The following is a 23,679-nucleotide window of genomic DNA, read 5'->3' as shown; positions in this document are numbered from 1 at the left end:
TTCTTATCCAGAAGGCAAACGGCAAGTTGAGGCCGATCATCGACCTGATTCGCCTCAACCAATACATTTTACTACCGAAATTCAAGATGGAAACGGCGAGATCAAACCTTCTTTCCATCCGGCGGGACGAGTATGCCATCATTCTAGATATGACCAAGGCTTATTTTCAAGTTCCTATCCACCCCGCGTCATGGAAATTTCTCCGATTCGCTTACCGCGACGCGGTTTATCAGTTCCAGGTCCTACCCTTTGGCCTCAACATCAGCCCTTGGGCTTTTACCAAGGTTATGGATTGCGTCGTCACCCTGTTCCGCTCGACTTCATCTACAGGGATGGCAGTGTACTTGGACGACATCCTCCAGAAACATATGGTAAGTTCTGTTCTGCTCAAAGGCAGAAACGATCTTTTAGCACTTTTAGATCATCTAGGCTTTCTCGTGAACTGGAAAAAGTCCGATCTCCATCCATCTCAGCGTTTTGTCCATCTGGTTTTGGAGTTTCTCACCGATCTGAATCTGGTACGGCTTCCTCGCGCTCGCGTAATCCGTATTGTCGAACTCAGAATCCATTTCCAACAGGACGTGGAATTCTTGCAACTCCTCGGATTATTCAATGCGGCGGCGGACTTGATCCTGCTTGTCCGTCTTTTTATGCGTCCAAATGACGTTACTGGCACAATGGCGCCCCTTTTCAAGTCACCTCAATCAAACAATAATGATCACGCCCGAGATACGATCGTTCCTGCATCAGTGGCACAACCCCGGTTGGCTGTCCACGGGGATTCCTCTGGAGATGCCCCAAGCGGAGATAACGGTATGTACCGACGCCAATACCTACGGTTGGGGTGCCCACCTGTTGCCGGACTTCACTACAGTCAGCGGCACGTGGGAGCCAGGGGAGAGGCCTTTCCACATCAACCTTTTAGAAATGAAGGCTGTCATCAATGCCTTTCATTTCTGGAAGGATCAACTCTCAGGAAAAACTGTCCTCATTATGTCAGACAACTCTGTGGTGGTGACTTACCTCCTTAAACAAGGGGGCACCAAATCACCAGACCTGTGCATTCAGATCTGGCAGTTTCTATGTTGGTGCGACAACCTCCACATCAACGTTCAAATCAGACACATTCCCAGCAGACATAAATGTCTTGGCCGACACTCTATCAAGGAAAGGTCAAGTCATTCACACGGAATGGTCACTACATCAATCAGTCTTTCTTCGGATTTGCACACTTTGGGGGTGTCCGATTATCGATCTTTTTGCGACAAGGTGGAATCGCAAGTTGCCCATCTTCGTCTCTCCGGTTCCAGACCCAGAGGCTTGGGCCGTGGACGCTTTGTCAATCAGCTGGGAGGGATTGTAGGCATTCGCCTACCACCCCACGGTTTTGGTCCAAAAATAATCCAGAGGTTAAGGGGCCAGAACTGTCAGATGATTCTGATTGCCCCTCTCCGATGGAACAAGTCCTGGGTCACCGATCTAATCGATCTAGCAATAGATCTACCCAGGAAGATTCCAACCAGCCCAAATCTTCTCAAACAACCGCGGTCATGGGTGTTCCACCCCTGCCCGGACCGTCTTCTTCTTCACGCTTGGCTCTTGTCCGGACAGCCTTGCGAGACAAACAGTTTAAACCTTAAATCGTGGAGAGAATCTCAGGAGCAAGAAGGCCCTCCACTCTGAAGGCTTACGAGGGAAAGTGGCCTGTTTTCAGGGATTGGTGCCATATCAATAACATCGTCCCTTTGAGTGTCTCAATCCCTCAACTGGCTGACTTTTTTCTCTGGCTTTTCGAGGAGAAACAGTTGGCCCCAATTACTATCAAAGGCTACCGCTCCATGATATCAGACACATTCCGTCATCATGGTAGATGTGATATTGGGCATAACAAAGATCTATCAGATCTTTTAGCCAATTTTGATTTCAATCGACCAAAATCCCTCACCCTGTTTCCAAAATGGAATCTGTCCTGGGTTTTAACATGGCTCAATTCAGACAAATTCGAACCTTTAGCCCACACTTCGTTAAAGCTACTATCATACAAAACATGTTTCTTGATAGCCTTAGCTTCAGCATGCAGGGTGAGTGAGTTACATGCCCTTTCCAATGACCCGAACTTTCTTCAGTTCAGATCAGATGGTTCGGTGGTCCTCCTGACACAACCAGGCTTTGTAGCCAAAAATAGGTTACCATCCATTGGCAATCAAAGAATCGTCATTTGCTCGCTCTCTTCCATAGATAAGTCAAGAGCAGCAGCCATGCAAGATCCTGTTCATGCACTCAAGCACTAATTAAAATGCACAGAGGCATGTCGTGACACACGTAAGCGCCTCTTTCTTCCGGTCAAAGCTGGTAAATGGAATATCACCCCTCAAGCCCTTTCTTCATGGCTGAAGTTGGTTATACGCTCAGCGTACTCTGTGGTCTCACAAGATCAGAGTCGCCTCATGAAGATTACGGCTCATGAGATTAGAGCAATCTCGGCGAGCCTGGCATTTGAACGCAATGTTTCGATCCGAGATATAATAGAAGCAGTTGGCTGGCATGCAGAGTCAACCTTCTCCAGTTTTTATCTCAGAGATTTGGCTTCGCAGAGGCAAACCTTGAATCTGGTAGGTCCGGTGTCGGCAGCCCAGATGATCACCAGACCCATTTAAAACAATCTGCACAGCCTATCAGCTTCGCTGGATTCGCCAGTGAAATTTTGTAGATAAGAAGATTTCAATTACTATCTTCTTAACCGTATATAGGGGTCACATATCACGTCACCCTAGGCTGTGTTGCTGATGAAATTAGGAGAACGGGTTATCATTCAAATGGGGAATCCAGCCATCATTCCCTAGAAGGTACCGGGGGTGGAGGTAGGATGCTCAGCATTCCCTCCTCCTATTACTTATTCTCCTAACGTTAATGTGATCGGGGAACAATTTGAAGGAGAAAGCAAATTTTTAGTAAATTGTGTTTCTCCGAGAATACTTACCCAATCACATTACTTAAAAACCCTCCCAACCACCCGCTATGCGAGCATCCTCGTATAATATATATCGCTCAGCTTAAATAAACTAGTGACACCTGGCGGTGGCAAGGGGAGGTAAGGGGCAAGAGTTATTGCCCTTTGGTCTATATGAGATAGACCGAAAAGATGAATTTTCATCTTTTAGTAGGCTGGATTCGAGAGGTAGCAGGCTTATATCCTAACGTTAATGTGATTGGGTAAGTATTCTCGGAGAAACACAATTTACTAAAAATTTGCTTTCTTACACCCACTGACAGTATTTTGAACTCTGTGTCATTACACACTTGACAATCTGCATATGGTGCAGCTTAAGGAAGGTAACTCAGCAATTTCAAAACTAAGTCACTCTGACCTAATTTTTGTCATTGAATGGCCTTTGTATCTCATGTATCCATTCTTTATATTTATCTTTCACAAACACTTGAAAATTGTTATGTGCATACATCACAAGGAAGGTATCTCTGTCACAAAGTAATTATTTTTTTATTTTTAGCCTTTTCTTCCTTACACATTCAGTGTCTTGATTTTACTGTCATGTATATTCATGATACTGGTTCACATATGTAATTTCATTTCAAAGAGCAAAGAGGTCACTGCAACCTTACTTTTAAATATTTTATTGAGTTTTGTACTTACATCTCAGATGTAAGTACAAAACTAAATAAAATATTTAAAAGTAAGGTTCTGTTTGTTATAGATGTTATCTCTAACCATATTTAACCTATAATTAAATAATTATTTTTATGATTCTTAAGAAAGAGTAATTCAACAAAACCAAAACTAGGGCACTAACCAAGTTTTCATGTTTTAGTTACCTTTATAAGTTTCAGCTAATTTTATGCTTCTTCTCACCTTGGACCTTTTGCTCATGAAAGCTGACATGATGCATTTTGGAGAGTAACTTGGCTGTACCCAAATGGTCACTATGACCTCGTTCTCATGCTTGGCTTGAATTTGTATTTTCAGCCTTTATTTGTCCATCATTCTCATGTAATTCTAGTGAATTCAGACAGGGACATCTTGGATTATAATGTTGTGATCCAAAACAAAAGACTGTTGGCACATCATGGCATTGCAGACCACTACAGGTACATCAACACATTCAGAGATGAAGTTTGTATTTGGCATACCACTTGAATTTAATTGTAACTTTCCTCATTAGGTCTTGTCATAAGACCTTTTGAAGTGTTTGGGATCTACTTCACATTATTGTAAGTTCTTTTTAAATTTTCACTTACTATTCTAGGAAAAAACTATTTGTTGAATTTTGCAAAACATGTTTTGTTTCTGCTCCTTTCAGTTACTTATTTTAAGACCATAGAGTCATAACAATAGACATTTAAAGAATGACATTTCTAATTGTAGCAAATTTATATTTTCAGCAAAGTCTTCACAAAAAAGACCAGCGGGTTATGCCCTGAGACAGCCGAAAGGTAAATCTGGCATACATACATACATGTATTTACACGCACATGCAGTATACTTATAAAATAATCTTATGAAGTACACTAGTATTGGCCTCCGTGCAGTTGTGCCAATGATTTGGATTGTTTGTCATCAAGGCTTCTAAAGGGGATTGTTCCTTGTGAACGTTGCATTGTTGTAATTATTGTTATTAGCCTGCCAGGAAAAAAAGCAAATTAGCTTGTGTCATTGCCCGGCATTTGTCGCACATTTTATTCTTGGGGTCTATTAACAGTTGCAATTTGAAACCTCTTTTCCAAACCATGGACCAAATTATTCAACTGCTCTCTTTCTATCTTGTTCTCTTTATTTATAAATGAATTCTCCTTTAGGAAGAAATATAGACTGATTGATTGACCAAAGTGAGTTGATTGAGCTTCCATTATAAATATGATACCCAGTAAGACATTGTGCAAACATTAGAGAGTTAGTTGATAAAAACAGGAGATGTACATACTGAAGCCTACAATGAACTAACTATATTATTTATATATAATAGGCATGGAAACAGAGTGGAATTCAAACACCCAAGTAAGATATCAGAGTGGCCTAGTAAACAAAACACTCAACAAATCAGAACTTGGGAATTTCCATATATTCTTTACTGATGGAAACTACAACAGTTCTGGTACAGTGAAAAAGTATTATGGTACATACCACATAAAAAAGACCATAATAAACCATTAAACCACTAATACTGCATACCTCTGATGTAACTTTTGCATTTATCACCTTGTATTAAAATCTATAATTCACTGTATTTGTGTTTTATGAACTGAAAGACATTAATTTACCTATATTACTTTCAGTTATTACCTCGATTTCATTTCAGTGAATTTTCATGCAATTCAGAATTAGACATGTAAATTTCAGTTATTGTCTGTTACCAAAGTGGATTTGTTTTCTTCGTTGTTAAGTCACATGTCTCAGTATGTTTGCTAATAGGTAGATTCATTTTGGTCCCAGTCTGTATGTCTGTCTACCAATCTTATCTGAGTTAATAATAATTTTTAACAATTACCAAACAAGACTTCGATCTACCACATCCTGGATTAATCATAGAGCTAAAGTTTATGATGCAATCAGTTTCCCGATTACATTGGACCATATAGTTATGTTACTTAGTATACAGCTTCATGTGTAAAACACTAATTTTCTTAAGGGAGCATTGCATTAGCTCAACATGAAGGTCATTGCCAGGTTTTTAAAACTTGTTTTCTAAACTTTGTACATGCAATTGAAGTACACGTACTGTAGTATATTAACAGACTTTGGATTACAACTCCCAATCAGGATAACGGCTTAGAAGGGAGGAGGGAAGCTAATAATAAAAGCTGTGGTCAAATTGTAGAGGTAAAAAAGTCATTAATTTACGTGAATAATGTTTTAACTTAATGCTCCATTTAGTGAAGAAGTGATTTCTTTATGGTAAAGTAATTATTTCGTCACTGCAATAATACACAGGTGATGATACAGAACATGTAAGACTTTTCTTGTGTAGAAGAAATGAAAATCGAGCGACCCCAAAAATTGGTAGTTTTTTTTCCTCCTGGCGTAAAAGTTGACAGGTATGGTATAAGATCGCTAACATGAAAGCAAACTACAACTCAGCTTTTATGGTGTAAGTGTCGAACCGCATTGTTTGTTCATTGTGTTGTCATACTGGGATTACATTTTAATGAGTTAGGTATTTACAATTTGAACCAAAGTAAAAACATAATTACCAGTGCACTGATATAAAATGTCCAATGCATTAATGCATTAACAAACAATAATCAAGTCAGAAGGGAGAGGTAGTGTTACAGCAACTCGCGAATGCTAAATTCTTGTCATTGTTCGATCAAATTATACACAAATCTAAATTAGGCACTACAATAAGAAAACAGAAAATTAAAAAAATTGCTTTTCAAACAAGTTTGTACGATTCCTTTTTAATAATCATACATGCCAATTTCGAGATAAGTAGACTTCTAATTTTTTAAAAATATAATTTTGCCGAAATAAATGCATTTAAAACTTACCTTGTGCATCTTAAGATGTCTTGGAGTTGTAGATCGACTTTTACGCACATTATGCACGTTTTAGTGTTCAATTTGGGGGTCGGCTTATACGCGAATGGGCTTATACATGAGTATATACGGTATATGTGCATTTACATCCAGTGTTTGCCAAGTGAGGTTGATAATTGCTCACCTTCATTTCTTTTTAGTTTTACAGGTGTATTGTATTTTTGATTTAGTCACATCTATACATATGCACATTGTTGGGTATAATACAATATACTTTTGATTTAATTGCATCTTTGTACTTTTGACTTAGTCACATCTATACATCGGTACAGTGTTGGGGATGATACAACGTTCTTTTGATTTAGCTGCATCTGTACATATGTACATTATGGGAGATGAGCAATATTAGGCACACTTGAGCCTCTTGTTAGTACTGTGGTATTGTGCTTTATTGAGTAATGGAGTACAAAAGGCTTGATGATGACTATACCTTAGATTAGATTAGGTGTCAAAAATGTGAATGAAAATTCTCAGTGATCATATGAATTTTCGGACACTTGCCATATTGTATCAGCACTGATCAAGGGTTGGACATGTTTCTTTCTTATGGAAAATGAGTTCTCCCTTGAATATTGCTGACAATGTTAACATATAATTCCAGAACAAGAACTTAACATTTGCATTCCTCCTTGTTCGGTTTCTAAATTTTTAAACTATTGATTAATAGTGAAATCCTGCTTGAATGTCTATAAGGTTATAGAGATAAAGAAGGTAGAAAAAGTCTGAGATTTTGTCTCTAAATTTATTTAACTAGCATTTCAAGAACAATACAATTCAAATTGCATGCAATTTTAGTATTGGTTTTATTTTCAGAAACCTCTGCAAAGAGAAGACCAGAAAGTGATGGCCTGAGACAACTTAAAAGTAAGTTTGATCACACACACACACAAACACATCTTCTGAACATTAGTATTGTTATTGTCCTCTGGTTATTCTCTGTTTATTGCATCATCTCCATGTGCCCACTGATTTGCATCTCATCAGAATAAATCGCACAAACCATTCTTTATTTTTATCAAATTTTCATGTGGATTTTGAATTCATATTTTCCATTGTTGATTATCCATCATTGATCATACCACTATCCATTTTGTTGTATTATTTCCAACACTTTTATTTCTATACATTTTTATTATAAGATATCAAGCAGATTCTACTTGATTTTCATCAAACTCGGTATGTGGATATAATCAGTATCTTAAAGAAGTAAGATATCCAGTCATCCAGTGTCTCTAGGTCAAGGTTAAATATTATGCTTAAAATTAATATCTTCACTCATATGGCATCTGTCAGCAGTATATTGTTTTCACTATTTGATCTTATACGAAAATGATGTTCATCTAACATGACACAAACTGTGTGGATAGCTTGTGCTTTCACAATGACCCATAAATTTGTTAATCTCATACAACTCTGAATTGTATATAAACGTTTATAAATCTTTATTTAAAATCATTTTAATGGCAGCAGATAGTTAAGCAGGTGTTAAGACTTTCAATCAATGTATCAGGTCAAAAGCCAAATAGTTGACACATGCCCCTATGGTATTATTACTAACACCAGAGCAGGACAGACATTTAAAAGATTAAATAGCTCTGAGTTCCCCAGCAGAGAGATCGACAGTCAAGGTGTATAAAATATACAAATAATAAGGTGAAGGGTATAAAAGTTTAATAAACTACATCATAGTATTCAACAATTACAGGACAATTTTTAGTGCAATTGCTTCCAGTCAATACAAGACCTATTCAAATTGCCAGTTATTTCATCACACAAAATTAAAGGTGATGGTGTTTCCTTCCCATGTTCCTTCTGCCTAGTATCCAGATTTGGTACTTCAGGTATCCTTGCTTCCATTCCCTGGCCTTCCACCTTTGCACAACTGACAATTCTCCTGGCCATACTCATTCACACAAATGCCTATTCTCCCATGCTCTCCACATCTTCTCATCTCTCTAATCTTCCGGTGGCATCCAATCCCACCTGGAAATCTTCATGTCAATTAGCAGGGACGTAAAACATATTGGCAAGGTTGTAATTAGATACAAAGTTGGTTATTTAATTTTTGTTTACTCTGTCTTGTTTTCTAATTGCATGTATGTTTCCTTTCAAGGTCAGACTGAGGATGAACTTGATACATTAAGGAGGCTGGGATTCATTCAAACAAAACAGATGGAGGAAGCTAAGAAACTGCTGCAGGACAAAAGATCAGCTGTCATCCAAGGAAATCCAGGAGAAGGGAAAACAACAACAGCCCTTCTTCTGATAGACAATGAATGGTGCATAGATCGGCGAGTGTTGGTCAAGTGTCCAGGAGATTGGAAGATGGTTGACACACAATGGGTTGACATTGTTATATTGGAAGATATATTTGGCCAATTCTGCCTTGATGAAAGCCGTCTCCAAGAATGGCTTTTGTATCTACCAACCATACAAGCACATGTGGATGCTGGAAAATTACAGGTCATCATTACAAGCAGAGTTGAGATACTGGCAAAGGCTTACTCAAATTTAGGGTCAATTAATATATTTTGTGATGAATTCTCTCTTACTCTGTCTTCAGACAAACTACTTCAGTCAGAAAAGATGTGCATTTTGAATAGAGCGCTTCAGAGACATAATAGAACTATGCCAGATAACAAGAAGACAGAATGCATTATCAATTTTAATGGTTTGATTGGTTTTCCCCAATGTTGTTTACTTTTTGCAGGGGATAATTACTTGTTTATCAAGGGGCCAGATTTCTTCAAACACCCAGAAAAACTGTTTTCTGTTAACATTAATAGATTGGAAGACCATAGATTTCTTTCTCTGGCCTTTTTGTTTTGTGTGGGACCCATACTTGAGAAACATTTATCACCAGATGCTTTGCCAGAGAGGGAGATGAATATATTGAGAGAATTGTCCTACCACCTATGTATTCCAAATGAAAAGGCATCTGTAACATTATTAAGAGAGTCTTGTGACAACTTTTCTGGATTGTATGTTAGAAAGTGTGATTTCTACATCAGTATTTCTCATAATACAGTGTGGGAAGCTGTAGGACTTGTCCTTGGGGAACGTTCTCCAGAGATGGTTGTAAAATATTGTGACAATGAATATTTAAATCAGAGAACATACGCTGCAGAATCAAAGGACAGAACTTCTCCTAATGTGTTCATACCTGTCTCTGCTTATGGACATCTGGCAGAAAGAATAATTCTTAATGCTTTGTATGGAGATATAATGTATAGTAGACTCGACAGACATTCAGCGTTTAAGCAACACCAGTTTGTAATTGAACTGAAAGATCACGTAGGCAAATCTGAAAGAATTGATGACTTTTTGTGTGCTCAAAAACATTTGATACATACACAAAATGTATCAGAAGGAGAATGTGTAACATTTCTTCAACTTATATTACAAAGTGATAGAAACACTGCAGATGTAGTGTATGAAGAATTTCTGAAATTTCTAATCTGCAGGCATGATATGGATGGATTTGACACTGAATGCAGGAAGTGCAGTGAAAAAAAGTGTCTACTAGAGTTAGCTCTCTACTACAACCAAATTGACATAGCAGATAAACTGTTCGCTATGAATGCATGTGTATCACCCATCAGCCTGTGTAATGCTGTCAGACATGGCAACTTAAACAGAGTTAAAAAGATCCTTGATAGTTTAAAAAGAGATGGATCTTTGGATCCACAAAATATGCATGTGAGAAAATCACTTTGTAGAGCATTTATATCAGGGAATCAAAAGATGGTGGACCTGTTATTAAAGGAGGGTACTGAGTTGGACAGCAGCCATGTCATTTGTGTTGTAAAGCAGGGTGATATAGATGCATTAGTGAAATTTGTAGATTATCTTAAACACAGTAATGATTGGAATCCTCTTTATGAAAAAGGTAATCATGAAGACCTATGTGGAATATCTTGGATGAGTGGCATTTGCCCATCCCTGCAAAAGGAACTCCAGTTGTCCAGAGCACTTTGCTTTGCTTACAGGGAGGAAAGGCTGGATATTGTAGAATTTCTTTTGAAAGAAGGAGTGAAAGTAACAATGGACATTTTTTTGGCTGTTTTAGGACATGGGTCTTATGCAGCAGCAACAAAAGTTCTGCAAGATTTGAAAGACACTGACCAGTGGAACCCAGAGTCTGACACTGTATTTAAAGCTGCAGAAATTGCTTGCATAAAATATAAACATGATCTTTTTGAACTTCTGATTCATAAAGAAGTCACCTTTTCAATAAAGAATCTTCCTAGTGTTGTGTCTTGGGGATCATATGAGTATTTTACCAATGTAATAGAGCATTTAAGAGAAAGAAATAAATGGGATCCTAAATCTGACATTGCCTCAGAAACATTAAAAATATCTTACATCAGAGAAAAGAATGATATCTCTGAGCAGCTGTTGCAGGAGGGAGTCACGCTTACAATGTCAAATCTACCAGGCATTTTACATTCTGGATCAAGAGATTCAATTACCAAAGCAATACAACATTTGAAAGACACGGGGAAATGGGATGTGAAAATATTCTGTCTATCTGAAACATTAAAAATTCTTTTAAGTCAAAACAAGTATGATGTTTATGATATATTAATCCAGGAGGGAGTCTCAATAGAAATGGGTGATCTCGAGTATGTGATAAATAATGGATCGAGTGATTTTGTTGTCAAAGCAATAAAGCATTTTAAAGACACTGGAGGATGGGATGTAGCAGCATACTGTTTATCACAAACCGTAATAAATCTTTCACATCAACAAAAGTATGATATTTGTGATATATTGATCCAGCAGGGAGTCTTGTTAGAAATGGATGATCTCCTACATGTGCTGTATTTTGGGTCAAATGATTTTGCTCTTAAAGTAATACAGCATTTAAAAAACACTAATAATTGGGAACCAGAATTTTTGTGCAAATCTAAGGCATTAATTCAAGCATGTATTAAACAGAATTATGATGTTTGTGATCTACTGATCCATGAGGGAGTCTCATTATCAATGAGGGATCTATCTGATATCATTTTGAGATCTGAAAAGTCATGTGAGTCTGTAAAGAAAGCCATATGGTATTTGAAAAACAGCAACAACTGGGATCCAAAATTTGAAGGTATGTCTGCTGAATTAGAGAATGCTTATAGTTATGGGAAATATGGTCTTTGCGATTTGCTGATCAAGGAAGGGGTGTCATTGTCAATGAAAAATCTGCCAGGTGTGATATCATCAGTTGAGTCCATCTCCAAAGCAATAAAGCATTTGAGGAGCACCAACAACTGGGATTCACAATCTTGTCATGCATTTACAGCATTGGAAACTGCATGTGTAAAAAATATGTGTGATGCTGCTAATCTGCTTTTGCAGGAAGGTGTCTCATTCACAATGAAAAATGTTCTTGATGTTGTATTGGGGACACCTAAAACAGAAGTAGATTATTTGAAAGAAAAAGAATTTATCACACAAGTAATAAAACGATTGAAATACACTGGTACTTGGGATCCATCATCAGAATTTGTAACACAGGCATTAGAAAAAGCTTTTAGTTTACAAAAATATGCTGTCATTGATCTACTGCTACAGGAGAAGATCTCACCAACCATGAAGATCTTATATGATGCTGTGAAAAGGGAGTCAGCTGAGTTTGTCACAAAGTTAGTGCAGTTAATGAAAGAAGCTTACACTTGGGATCCTACTTCTGATTTGGCTTCTGATGCATTCGAATTGGCCTTGAGGAAACAGAATTATGATGTTTGTAATCTTTTCATCCGTGAGAAAGTCTTACTGACAATGAAGATCTTACCTGGTGTTGTGTCGTGTGGATCCATTAAACCTATTTCCAAAGCAATACAACTTTTAAAAGATGCAAGTCTTTGGGATCCCTCATCTCCTTATGCATCTGAAGCACTAGAAATAACATTTCGTGGGGTAATGTATTTTCATGGTACATCAAAATATGATGTTTCAGATTTATTGATCCAGGAGGGAGTGGCACCATTAATGGAAGATGTTGAGATATATTCGGGATCCTATCAGTTCTTTACAAAAGTAATACATCGTTTGAAAGACAAAGGTAATTGGGATCCCCATTGTAAGAGTGCATCTGTTGCATTACAAAGGGCATATGTAAATGAGATGTATGATATTTGTGATCTGCTGATCCAAGAAGGAATCTCACTTACGATGGAGAATCTGTCCCCTTTAATAAATAACCATAAGTCATCCTTGACGTCTATTTCAAAGGTAGTACAGCATTTAAAAGACCAAGGTAGTTGGAATCCTGAGTGTGAGATTGCAAAATCTGTATTGCAAGAGGCTTTTGTGATGAAAAAATATGATGTCTGTGATCTGCTTATTCAAGAAGGAATTTCACCTACAATGGAGCTTCTTCTGCTTTTAACAACAGACTTTTCACCATCCCTACAGTCAGTTTCAAAAGTAGTACAGCATTTGAAAGATAAAGGTAATTGGAATCCCCATTGTGAGAGTGCATCTGTTGCATTACAACAGGCTTATGGGAAGAATAAGTATGATATTTGTGATCTGCTGATTGAAGAAGGAATCTTGCCTACGATGGAGAATCTGGTGCATCATATAAAAAATGACTCCTGGCCATCCATGCAGTCTGTTTCAAACATAGTACAGCATTTGAAAGACAAAGGTATTTGGGATCCCACCTGTGAGTATGCATTTGTTGCATTAGAACAGGCTTATGTGCGTGAGAAGCATGATGTTTGTGATCTACTGATTCAAGAAGGACTCTCACCTACGATGAAGAATGTGCTTGATGTAATACATACTTGGCCATCACTGAAGTCAGTGTCTAAACTAGTGCAGCATTTGAAGGACACTAAAAACTGGTCTGCACAATCGGAGTATGCATCTGATGCATTAGTTTGGGTGTTTTTTGGAGAGAAGTGTGGTTTGTGTGATTTACTGATCAAGGAAGGAGTTTCATTAACAATGAAGAATCTATATGATTTGTTGTGTAAACATTTAGTCAAATTCGGGTCTGGCTTATCCCGTCCATCGATGAAGCATGTTTCAAAAGTAATAGATCATTTGAAAGAGAAAGGTAATTGGAATCCGCATTGTGAGAGTGCATTTGCTGCATTACATGAAGCTCATATGAGTGAAATGCGTGATGTTTATGAGCTGCTGATTCAAGAAGGAATCTCACCAAAGAAGTAGATCACATTTGAAAAACGTCAACATTTGATTTGCACACTCTGAGTAAGAAATCTGAATCTTGCTTTTTTTGGTAGAGACGCTCTTTAGTCATCATGAAATGATGTACAGCAGTCTTAGTGTACATCGAAAGCATCTGAAAAGTTATGGACAAAAGTTTGATCTTTGTGATTAGAAAGTCTCATTAACAATGAAGAATCCATCCAATTTTGGGTGTGAATAATGTGTGGCATTCCATTCATTTGACTTTGACAATTTTGGCAAGTTTTAAATGTGATTAAGAAGTATTGAACTATTTGGATTTCTGATGAAACCTTGTTTTGCACAATAAAGTAAATACTGCTTGATTTCAACAAGTGAAAATTTGTTAGGCATATTGGTATTTTTATTTTGATGATTAGAGTTGATTTTCTTGTCATGAAAATAATTTTCAAAAAATTGTTTATACGTTTTTTTTTAAACTGTTTGAACTTGGACTTTTTAAGAAAACTGTTTTAAAGGTAAGCAAAAACCAAAATATAATTGGCATATTTCTTTTGCAATGTATATAACCTTACTTGAAATTCATGCCATTACAAAATTTCTTTAAATGTTATGTTTGAATAGCCTTCTAGACTAATGCTTTCTTAATTTTTTAAACATAAACATTATTAGCACAGTTGTAAAGTATGCTAGAGGAAGGAAATTAAATTTTGTATGCAGATGACATAGTTATACTGCATTACAATTAGTTTTCATATTTCTATAAAAAAAATTCTACAACATTGAAAATTGTTTTTTGGGATGTGAATCTTTTGGTCTGCAGATATGTCTGCTTCCATTAAAGCTGTGGGAACTTAAGTGTTTCACAAACACAGATTCTGTTTTTAAATATTAGTTTGTAATTGTCACCATTATCTTAATCATTCCTGTACATTTCCACATATTCTTTCCATATTATTCATAACATTTTACTCCAGTCTCACAATGTAAGATATGTGCTTTCAAACCAATAATTCATGCCAAGCATTCATATTATTGTACTTGTTGTTTTATGACTTTTTGTCCTGCATCCAATGAAATATGAAGTATGTTTATGACAAATAGTCTTTACTATGATAGCTGAAGTCAGTATAAGCCATTTTCTACCATGCTAGTGGTGTTCTTAGTTGTGATACTAATTTGCACAAGTATTAATGGACCTGCCAGTTAGTGTGAAATTGATTATTTGTCTTGTATTAGTGTGATAAGCTGAGATGTACTAGCAGTAATATAGGTATATATTTGACCTACTATTGGCCAAATTATCTCTATTCACAGTCACTGTACTGGTTATGTACATGCAGTAAATTTCCTGACAATTACCCAATATTATTATTATTATTATTAATATTATTATTTTCATGATATTCTCATTTGTATAAACAGTAATAGACCTTACAATTAGTCTTTTTTTGTACAATCAGTTGTAGATTTTAATGTGTAGGCTTTTTTAGTATCATTATATTCTGATTTGTATAGTACTTAATAGACTTTGCAATTTTTCTCTTTTTTTTCAGTTTTTCTTTTTGTGATATTCTGATTTATACAGGTAGTAATATACCTTGTTGTTGTTTTTGTTGTTGTATGGTTTAATGCCATTTTTCAGCATATGATAGGCTATACATGGCGGCCAGTATTAATGGTGGAGGAAGAACCCGGGAAAACCCACGGAAAGAACCACCGACCCACGAGAAGCTACTGGCAAGCTTTCTCACATACCCACACTGGCTGAATCCAAGACTCAAACACACACAGACAGGTGAGATGGCAGTGATCCGTAACAGAGAGTGCTTTAGACCACTCGGTTACTTGGGGCCCCAGTAATAGACCTTGCGATTTGAGTCCTTTGATTTTTTTTTACCAGTGATATGTTGATTTTTACATGCAATAAAACAATATAAAAAATATTTCATTTTTTTATATTTACATGATATTCTGATTTATACAGATTTGTACAGAACAGATAGTTTCAAGCTGGCTTTTAATTATCATGATTTGAACATCATGATTTGTACAGAGTAATTAGCTGTTGCTTGTATTTATATCGCAATTTGTACAGAGTAATTAGCTATTGTTTTTATGTCTTGATTTGTACAGAGTAATTAGCTATTGTTTTTATATTATGATTTGTATAGAGTAATTAGCTATTGTTTTTATATCAGGATTTGTACAGATCAGTTAGTCAAAAGCTTGTGTATATATCATTCCGATTGATATTGAAAATGATAGACCTTGTAATGAGTCTTTAGATTTTAATGGTGTTTTCATTATCATATGCTGATTTGTACAAAGTAATTAGTCTATTGCTTGGTATTCTCATTCCCATGATTTTCTGAGTTTTCTAGATAGTAATGTGTCTTGCAATTAGTCTATATTTGTTTGTTATCTTCTTATGATATGCTGATTTATAAGTAGGGTTTCTTACATCATGATAGCTGATTTGTGCAGGTAGTAAAGGACATGTCTATTTGACATTCTGTTTACCTTGTCTGTATACTTGGTCATGATACTGGTTTGTACAGGCAGTAATAGATGATAGATCCTGTATTTAACCAGTTGTGGTCTTTAGCTCTACCGGTCAAAGACCAGAACTTATTGGATAGCCATTTGTCTGTCTCTGACCCATCAATTAGCACAAGTTTGTTATCATTACTTTTCTTGAATTATTTGGCAGATTGCCATCAAACTTGACAAACATATTCATTGCATGGTCAAGTTATATTTTAAAACAAATCCTGCTGCTCAGACATCCACGATGGATACCACAGCATGCAGCCCCCTTCAAAACTTTTTTACCACTACACCACCAGTACAGCTGGTTGTATCTGTGTGCGGTTTTCAGTCAGTTAGAGACCTATCATGTCTGGTTCTAAATAAAAATAATGCTGATGTAATGTCTAATATGGCTATCATGGTAGCCACATTGAAAATCCTGTTTATCTGCATTTGTACTTAGCAGAAAACAGTACTGGAATTTTACTATGGGGGGATTTCACATCTTAGTAAGTCTTGTGGAGTGCTGACTTGAAAGCTTCCAGTGACTTGGCACTCAAAATGCTCTCGTCCAGGTGGTTCCACTGCACACCAATTTTTATAAAGATAGAGATTCTATATTGTTCACTACTTGAATGCATGGGAACAAAACATGTAAAATTCTTAATGACATTATTTTCTCCAAAAGTTTAGTTTCAAAGTCAGTGTAAGACTTAGATTTTATGCATATTTTAGGTTTAAGTTTAATTATATAATCAGTGGTGTTTGTAGCAGATACTATACGATTCACTATTTATATAGTAAGGTGAGCCTATTGAACTCGCGTCATTGTTGAAGGCTTGGGAGTTCCAAAATTTGTAGCATCCTGGATAAAAAACCGTCTTTATGAGATCTATAATTCTTTTGAATAAGTCATGACACTTGGCGCTGAATCATTTCGATGAATTGTATACTTTTAGCATGGTAGGGGTCCCATATAGATGATCTATACTTTAGTGTTTTTTGGACCAAATATATATGGTGTCTTCCTTCTCTTGCGGGGCAGTTCTTTAGATTTTTTTAAGAACCCAAATGTAGAGTTTGCTTTACGTCGAATGTGTTTGATATGTATGCCTCATTGAAAGATTATTATTGCTTAATTATGCTGTTGAATGGAAATTCATACCATATACACTGGAGACCAATATGTATTTATTTTTTGTCATCATATTATGCTGATATGTACAAGCCATATCAGCATGTAGTTTGCACTACTAGACTTTGTTGGACATCAATTATGGCTTACACAATGGCCATCTTGAAAACCTTGGTTTTGTTACTCATTCTGAATTAATCATTATTCAATGTGGGGTTCTTGTTCAAGACTTTTTATGATGTCTATTAAAGTATGGCCACCAAAACAGTCATCGTACAAATGTTATTATGTACTCCTTGAAAATAAAGCCATATTAAATGGTCTTCTCACTAGAATACAAGTTATAATGTAGTTGTTCCTAAAGGATGGTATTGGTTTCATATCTAGTACGGCCACCATGAAAGCGATCTTGAAATTTTGTTATCACTACTCCTCCTGAACAGTCATATTAACATACCATTTACAGTCATATTGACATAGTGTTTACAGTCATATTAACATAGTGTTTACAGTCATATTAACATAGTGTTATCACCAGTAGACTTATGATGTCTAGTTGGTCCCTAATAAAAATAGCAGTATTCTAATCTCCAATATAGCAACATGTATAAATGTTTGTTATTTCTTCTCATCTTGGATGAATGGTTTTATGAATTTGGAATTTTCACCAAAAAAAAATTCTTTGTGATGTCAACTTGGACCTAAATTAAAATGATGCAAGCCTGCTATTCAGTATGTCCACCAGGGCTGCTGTCTTGAAACTCTTGTTATCACTACTCATCAGAAAGTCATATTAATATGGGATTTCCACCATATGACCCCTTGTAATATCTAGCTGGTTCTAAATTAAAATGGTGCTGATCTGTATAGTCTATGTTATGGCTACCTTGGTAACCATTTTGAAAGTCATGTTTTTGCTAATCATTCTTGATGGATATTCACATTGACATGGGGCTTTCACCAAAAGACTTCATATAATGCTCATTGCATTCTAAATGAAAATGGTGCTGATGTGCTGATGTCCAATACCATGTCACAATGGTAGCTATCTTGAAAATATATTTCTCGCTACTCCTGACTGGATAGTTTACCTAATTTAACTAAAAGGACTTTGAATGTATTTTTAGTCATGAATGCAGTATTGTAGATGCTACATCCATGAAGGCTGCCACCAGATATTTTGAAGATCTTATTGCTGAAAAATATCAAATGGTTTCAACACTCAGTAGTTAAAAAGAAGAAATTGTCTTATTTATTATTCCTGGAAATTGTTTTTGTGCGGTATAATTTTGGTCCTTTTGAGTGATTCTTGTCTTCACTGATATGCTAATTTGTACAGGCATTAATATACCTGACAGTTCATTTGTAGTTATTCCATCTTCACATGGTATGCTGATTTGTACATAACAATATTTAATTTGACCCACTATCTGTTAATGTGTACATGTTCATAATCATTATACTGAACATTTTACTTTGAATTATGTTCGTATAGTCATGACCGCTCCGGTGGCCTAGTAGTTAGAGCGTCCACCTTGAATGTGGGAGGTTGTGTGTTCGATCCTCAGTCGAGTCATAGCAGAGACTTATAAAAATGATACTTACAGCTGCCTCTCTTTGTGCTCAGCATTAAGAGGTTAGTGTTAGGACTGATCGGCCTGGTGTCAGGATAATGTGACTGGGTGGGACATCATGCTACATGTCTGTGGCATGATGCCCCAGTGCTAGACATCACTATAAATTGCCACAGTGCAGACATCGTAGCGATATAACTGAAAAATTGTTAAACTACGTTATAAATCCAAATCACACTTATAGTCACATTATGTGGATGTGCGCATCAATTAGTGTATATTTTTTTTTTTTTGTCTTCGGGAAATTCTGAATTGTACAGGCATTAATATACCTGGCAATTTGTTTATAGTTATTTCTTCTTCTCATGGTAGGCTGATTTATACAGACAACAATAGATTTTTTCAGTGACTGTCTACAAAGGTGTATTTATTCCTAGACATGATACTGATGTGTGCTACAATTTGTTAGCATGTAGTTTTTTATTACCTTGATATGCTAATTTATACAGGTGTTATTAGACCATTCTGTTTGACTTACTGCTGGCAGTTACCTTGTATTTGTTTTCTTTTATCGTGATAGGCTGACTTTGTTGGCAGTAATCCACCTGTTCATTTGAACTTAGGCCTGTCATGGGATATATGTTGTTTGTTACTGACATTTGTAATGTAATATTAACAAATATTTAAAATTTGATAGTGTCAATGGCTGCCAGTTAACATGGGAGAGATGAACCATGTATCATTCATTATGTAATAATTGGAATTGTAAAATGTTTGCAGCTGTCATTGTTGGTCACTGAACTTGGGAGGGATAAACCATGCACGATTTATCATTTGGTAACAATTGTACCAATTATGATCACCGCTCCGGTGGTCTAGTGTTTAGAGCGTCCGCCTCGGATGCAGGAGGTCATGGGTTCAATCCCTGGCGAGTCATACCAAAGGCTTACAAAAATGGTACTAACAGCTGCCTCGCTTGGCGCTTAGCATTAAGAGGTTAGTGTTAGGACTGGTTGGCCCAGTGTCAGGATAATGTAACTGGGTGGGACATCATGCCACATGTCTGCGGCATGATGCCCCAGTGCTAGACATCACTAAAAACTGCCACACTGCAGACATCCTAGCGATATGACTGAAATATTGTTAAAGCCACGTTAAAAATCCAAATCACACACACACACACACACACACACACCAATTATGATAAGTGTCATTGTTTGCAAGTGAACTCGGAAGAGATACTATGTATAACTCATTATGTAATCACAATTATATAATGTTTGCCAAGTGTAAATGTATACTTCTGAACATGAAAGGGACAAGCCATGTGTGATTCACTGTATAATAATAACAGTTATGCAATGTTTGATAAGTATAAATGTTTGCTAAGTAAAAAAGGAAGGGACAATCCATGTATGATAGGATAAGTTAATCTGTGCTTAAAACTTTTTGAACACTGAGTTTATATTGATATTTGCCAGTACCATATCAGGGACCAATCATGAAAAGATTAATGATTTTTACAGTGTTTGCTGAGTGATCATGGGAGGACCATCTATGTACAGTGTGATATGATACTTTGTGTTTAAAACTCTAATTTATTTTGAACACTGAACTCATGCTGATGTTCAGAACCATGTAATTTTAATTCGGGTACAATTAGAATTGCAGATTTTGTGTTTTAAACTTTTTGTCACCCACTAGTATGTACATATTTACATATCATAGAATTTGACCCGTACTTTGAGCTTAAACTTGAGTTTGGAACTGATAAAGTTGTAGCAGAATTTTGATGGGTTCAACATCAAAATAAAAGATACTCTTCTAATTATTATTGGGAGATTCATTAAGGCATGCTGTCATCAGAATAGTAATACATAGCTTTTTTACATCAGCTCGTATATCTCAGTCGTGTCGCTCTTGCCCCAGGTGGCCTTTACCATCTTACCTCTGTCTGAATGGGTTAAAGTCTCAGGCATGAACTAAATGGGCATGTGAGAAAGCTGCCAGTAGCTTCCCATGGGAAATTGGTTCATTTAGGGTTTTCCCCAGGTTCTGCCTCCACAAATTACACCGGCTGCCATGTATAGCCTATCTTGTACTGAGAAATGGTGTTGAACCCAAAATGAAAAACATCTCTCACTTGTCACAGGATATACAAGTCCTTAGTATTCAGAATACCTCTAATTTTACATTAAGGCTAAATGAGCAAATAAATTTGCTATGACTGTGTATAAATCATACTTCATTATTAATTTTTAGCATCCTGTTATGTTTTTGCATCATCAATAACACTATGAGATTGTTTTTTTTAAGTAATGTTACTCCAGCTTCACACTACAACAAGATTGAAGAATCGTAGAAGTAGCTATCGGCTAGCTGTCAGCTTAACTTTTGTAGCAAGTTTCTTGTATACTTCATATACTTGATACATAGTGTGTTCCCCATAAGTTCACTTGCAAACATTGTTCACATGTAATCTTTATTGTTGGATTTTTTTGTACTAAGTCTTTGACTATATGATACAAAAATATCAAAATTTAGAGCTTAGCAGTTTTTAAATAAAAAAATTCTATCAGAGAATTCAAAACTTTAATTCCAGCAAGAAAACTGATTGACAAAAATAATTTGGAAAAACAATTATAGCATTGTATGAATAATTTTGACATAAATCTCAATATGCAAAAAATTAAAAAATGGATTACTTTTCTGTAATAGTTTCAATTAAACTTTTTCATAAATTTGTTATGATTTAAAGAAAATTTAGTTTGGAATTTGGTTTGTTTTATTTTGTCCTGATTATATTAGACAACATCCCCCCTAAAAATATAATAAATTTTATTGAATTCAGTTAATAGAATTATTATCATTGTCATTATTGTTTAGTTTTGTATTTTGCCCACTTGTAAATATAAACTGCCATCATTATCAAGGCATTTATGGTTAATACTTGTTGAAAACATGCGATCATACAATCTTTGTAATGGAGGACAAATAATTATGTTGACAGTTAGAATTTTTGGTACCAAATTGAATAACCAATTAGCTTTCATGTTTATTCTTTTCATATCATGTATTGCTTATGTCACCGAGCCATAAAATTCTCTCATACACTGCTTATTAAATTCAGTAAATTACATTTGCAGAGTTGCAGTCTATACGGATTGTAGTTCCATTTTTTCCCATCAAGTTACATATTTTTGTCCCAGTTTACCATAGTCATTCGTGTGCTTCAGGAATAACCATTCTTTATTTTATAATTATTAGTATCATTTTTATGATAAAGTAATCTAAAATCAGAAAGTTCCATTATTGCTTTACTGCTTTTCAAAATTTGCCAGCAACCTTATCAAAATTTTTATCACGTTATGATTAAATATCAAAGAATGAAAGAAGAAGCACATAAAATGAAAACTAAAGCTAAAAATGTAGAAAGAAAGAAGAAATGATAGAAGTTTCTTGTATGTCATTGATATACACTATATTTTCAAGTTTTGCACAGAAATATACAATTTACATTATGTTTCTTTTGTTTTGCTTGGTTTCAAATATAAGGAACTGTTAATTGATTTTTCAAGCAGTATCATTTATATGAAATTGTTTGCAAAGATGATGTGTCATTGGACTCGTTAAAATCAAATGTAATTGTAATATGAAGAATTTTAATAAAAGACAAGTACTAAAATACTTTAAGTTTTAATAAAGCATAGTTTGTCAGCAGAAATTGTTATTGATAATAGTATACAAATTGTTTTGGAAAGTAAAAGACTAACTAAAGCAGGAACACAAAATTCTTGTTTCAAGGGAAGCAACTGAGTTTGATCACACAATAAGAAGCTGATAATCCAATTGTAGGTTGGCCATTTTTGGTCATGCCAGTCAACAAATACTGCCATATTTCCACCAACTGCCACACTGGCTGTGCATCAAATGTCTGATTTGTTCACTACAGTTTCCAATACTAGTATAATAGCTTCCAATTACCTAATCTGATTAGTCCTGACTCAGAAAGTTGAATGTATGCCTGGCCTTGTTTATACTTAAAACAGTGTTTCAATTATGTACCAACAGAAATGGCTAAAGGATTAATATCAAGTAAAAGAAAAATTCAGTTGTACATGCATTGTTTATTTTTCTTCTTCTTGAAAATAAAATGAGACTTTCCTTGTATTTGACCCATCCTGAGTCTAAATTCAGGAAATCTAATCCGACTCATTTAATATGACACATAACTCAGAATCTTAGTTTGAAGGCAGAAATTTTGATCTTAAGTAAAACTGGTAATTAATAAATTTTGACCAATCCAGAATTAAAATTGAGTAATCTGTTACATCTTTAGCTATCTTCTTTTTGTGTGAGATTTGTTCTTTATATTTTTAATCAAGTTTTCAATAAACATGGTATTGATACACATACGTTTCAATTTGTTTTTATTTCATAGATGTTTACAAATCATTCAAGCTAGAATAAAAACATGCTTTTTCCCAAACAGTGTTCATGTTTCTATATTTTGCCCCTTTAGTTATATATAGAAAAGCCTACTGTACTATTATATTATCATAGTTCATATTATCATAGTTTATATTATCATACTTTCTATCATCATAGTTTAAATAATCATAGATTATATCATCATACTTTATATCATCATGGTTGATATCATAGTTTATATCATCATAGTTTATGTCATAGTTTATATCATCATAGTTTATATCATCATAGTTTATATTATCATAC

At 35.5% G+C, this 23,679-nt stretch overlaps 1 protein-coding gene across 6 annotated transcripts in view; it reads left to right on the top strand.

Annotated features, from left to right (window-relative positions):
- The window catches only part of LOC149791922 (uncharacterized), a 48,706-nt gene extending 25,275 nt beyond the window's left edge, over nt 1-23,431 (top strand). For all 6 annotated transcript variants that reach the window (XM_089970438.1, XM_089970436.1, XM_089970437.1 and 3 more), the window contains 3 exons: nt 4,399-4,449; nt 7,363-7,413; nt 8,663-23,431. In XM_089970438.1, the coding sequence (XP_089826564.1) occupies nt 4,399-4,449; nt 7,363-7,413; nt 8,663-13,722 (5,162 nt within the window). In that variant the 3' untranslated portion in view covers nt 13,723-23,431. The remainder of the gene's footprint in view (nt 1-4,398; nt 4,450-7,362; nt 7,414-8,662) is intronic.
- The last annotated feature ends 248 nt before the right edge of the window (nt 23,432-23,679 follow it).

This window comes from Sinohyriopsis cumingii, chromosome 9 (assembly GCF_028554795.1).
Source record: "Sinohyriopsis cumingii isolate HCF-2022 chromosome 9, ASM2855479v2, whole genome shotgun sequence".
Lineage (NCBI taxonomy): Eukaryota > Metazoa > Mollusca > Bivalvia > Unionida > Unionidae > Sinohyriopsis > Sinohyriopsis cumingii.
The sequence above is the reverse complement of the archived record's forward strand: the minus strand, read 5'-3'. Positions and strand labels throughout refer to the sequence as shown.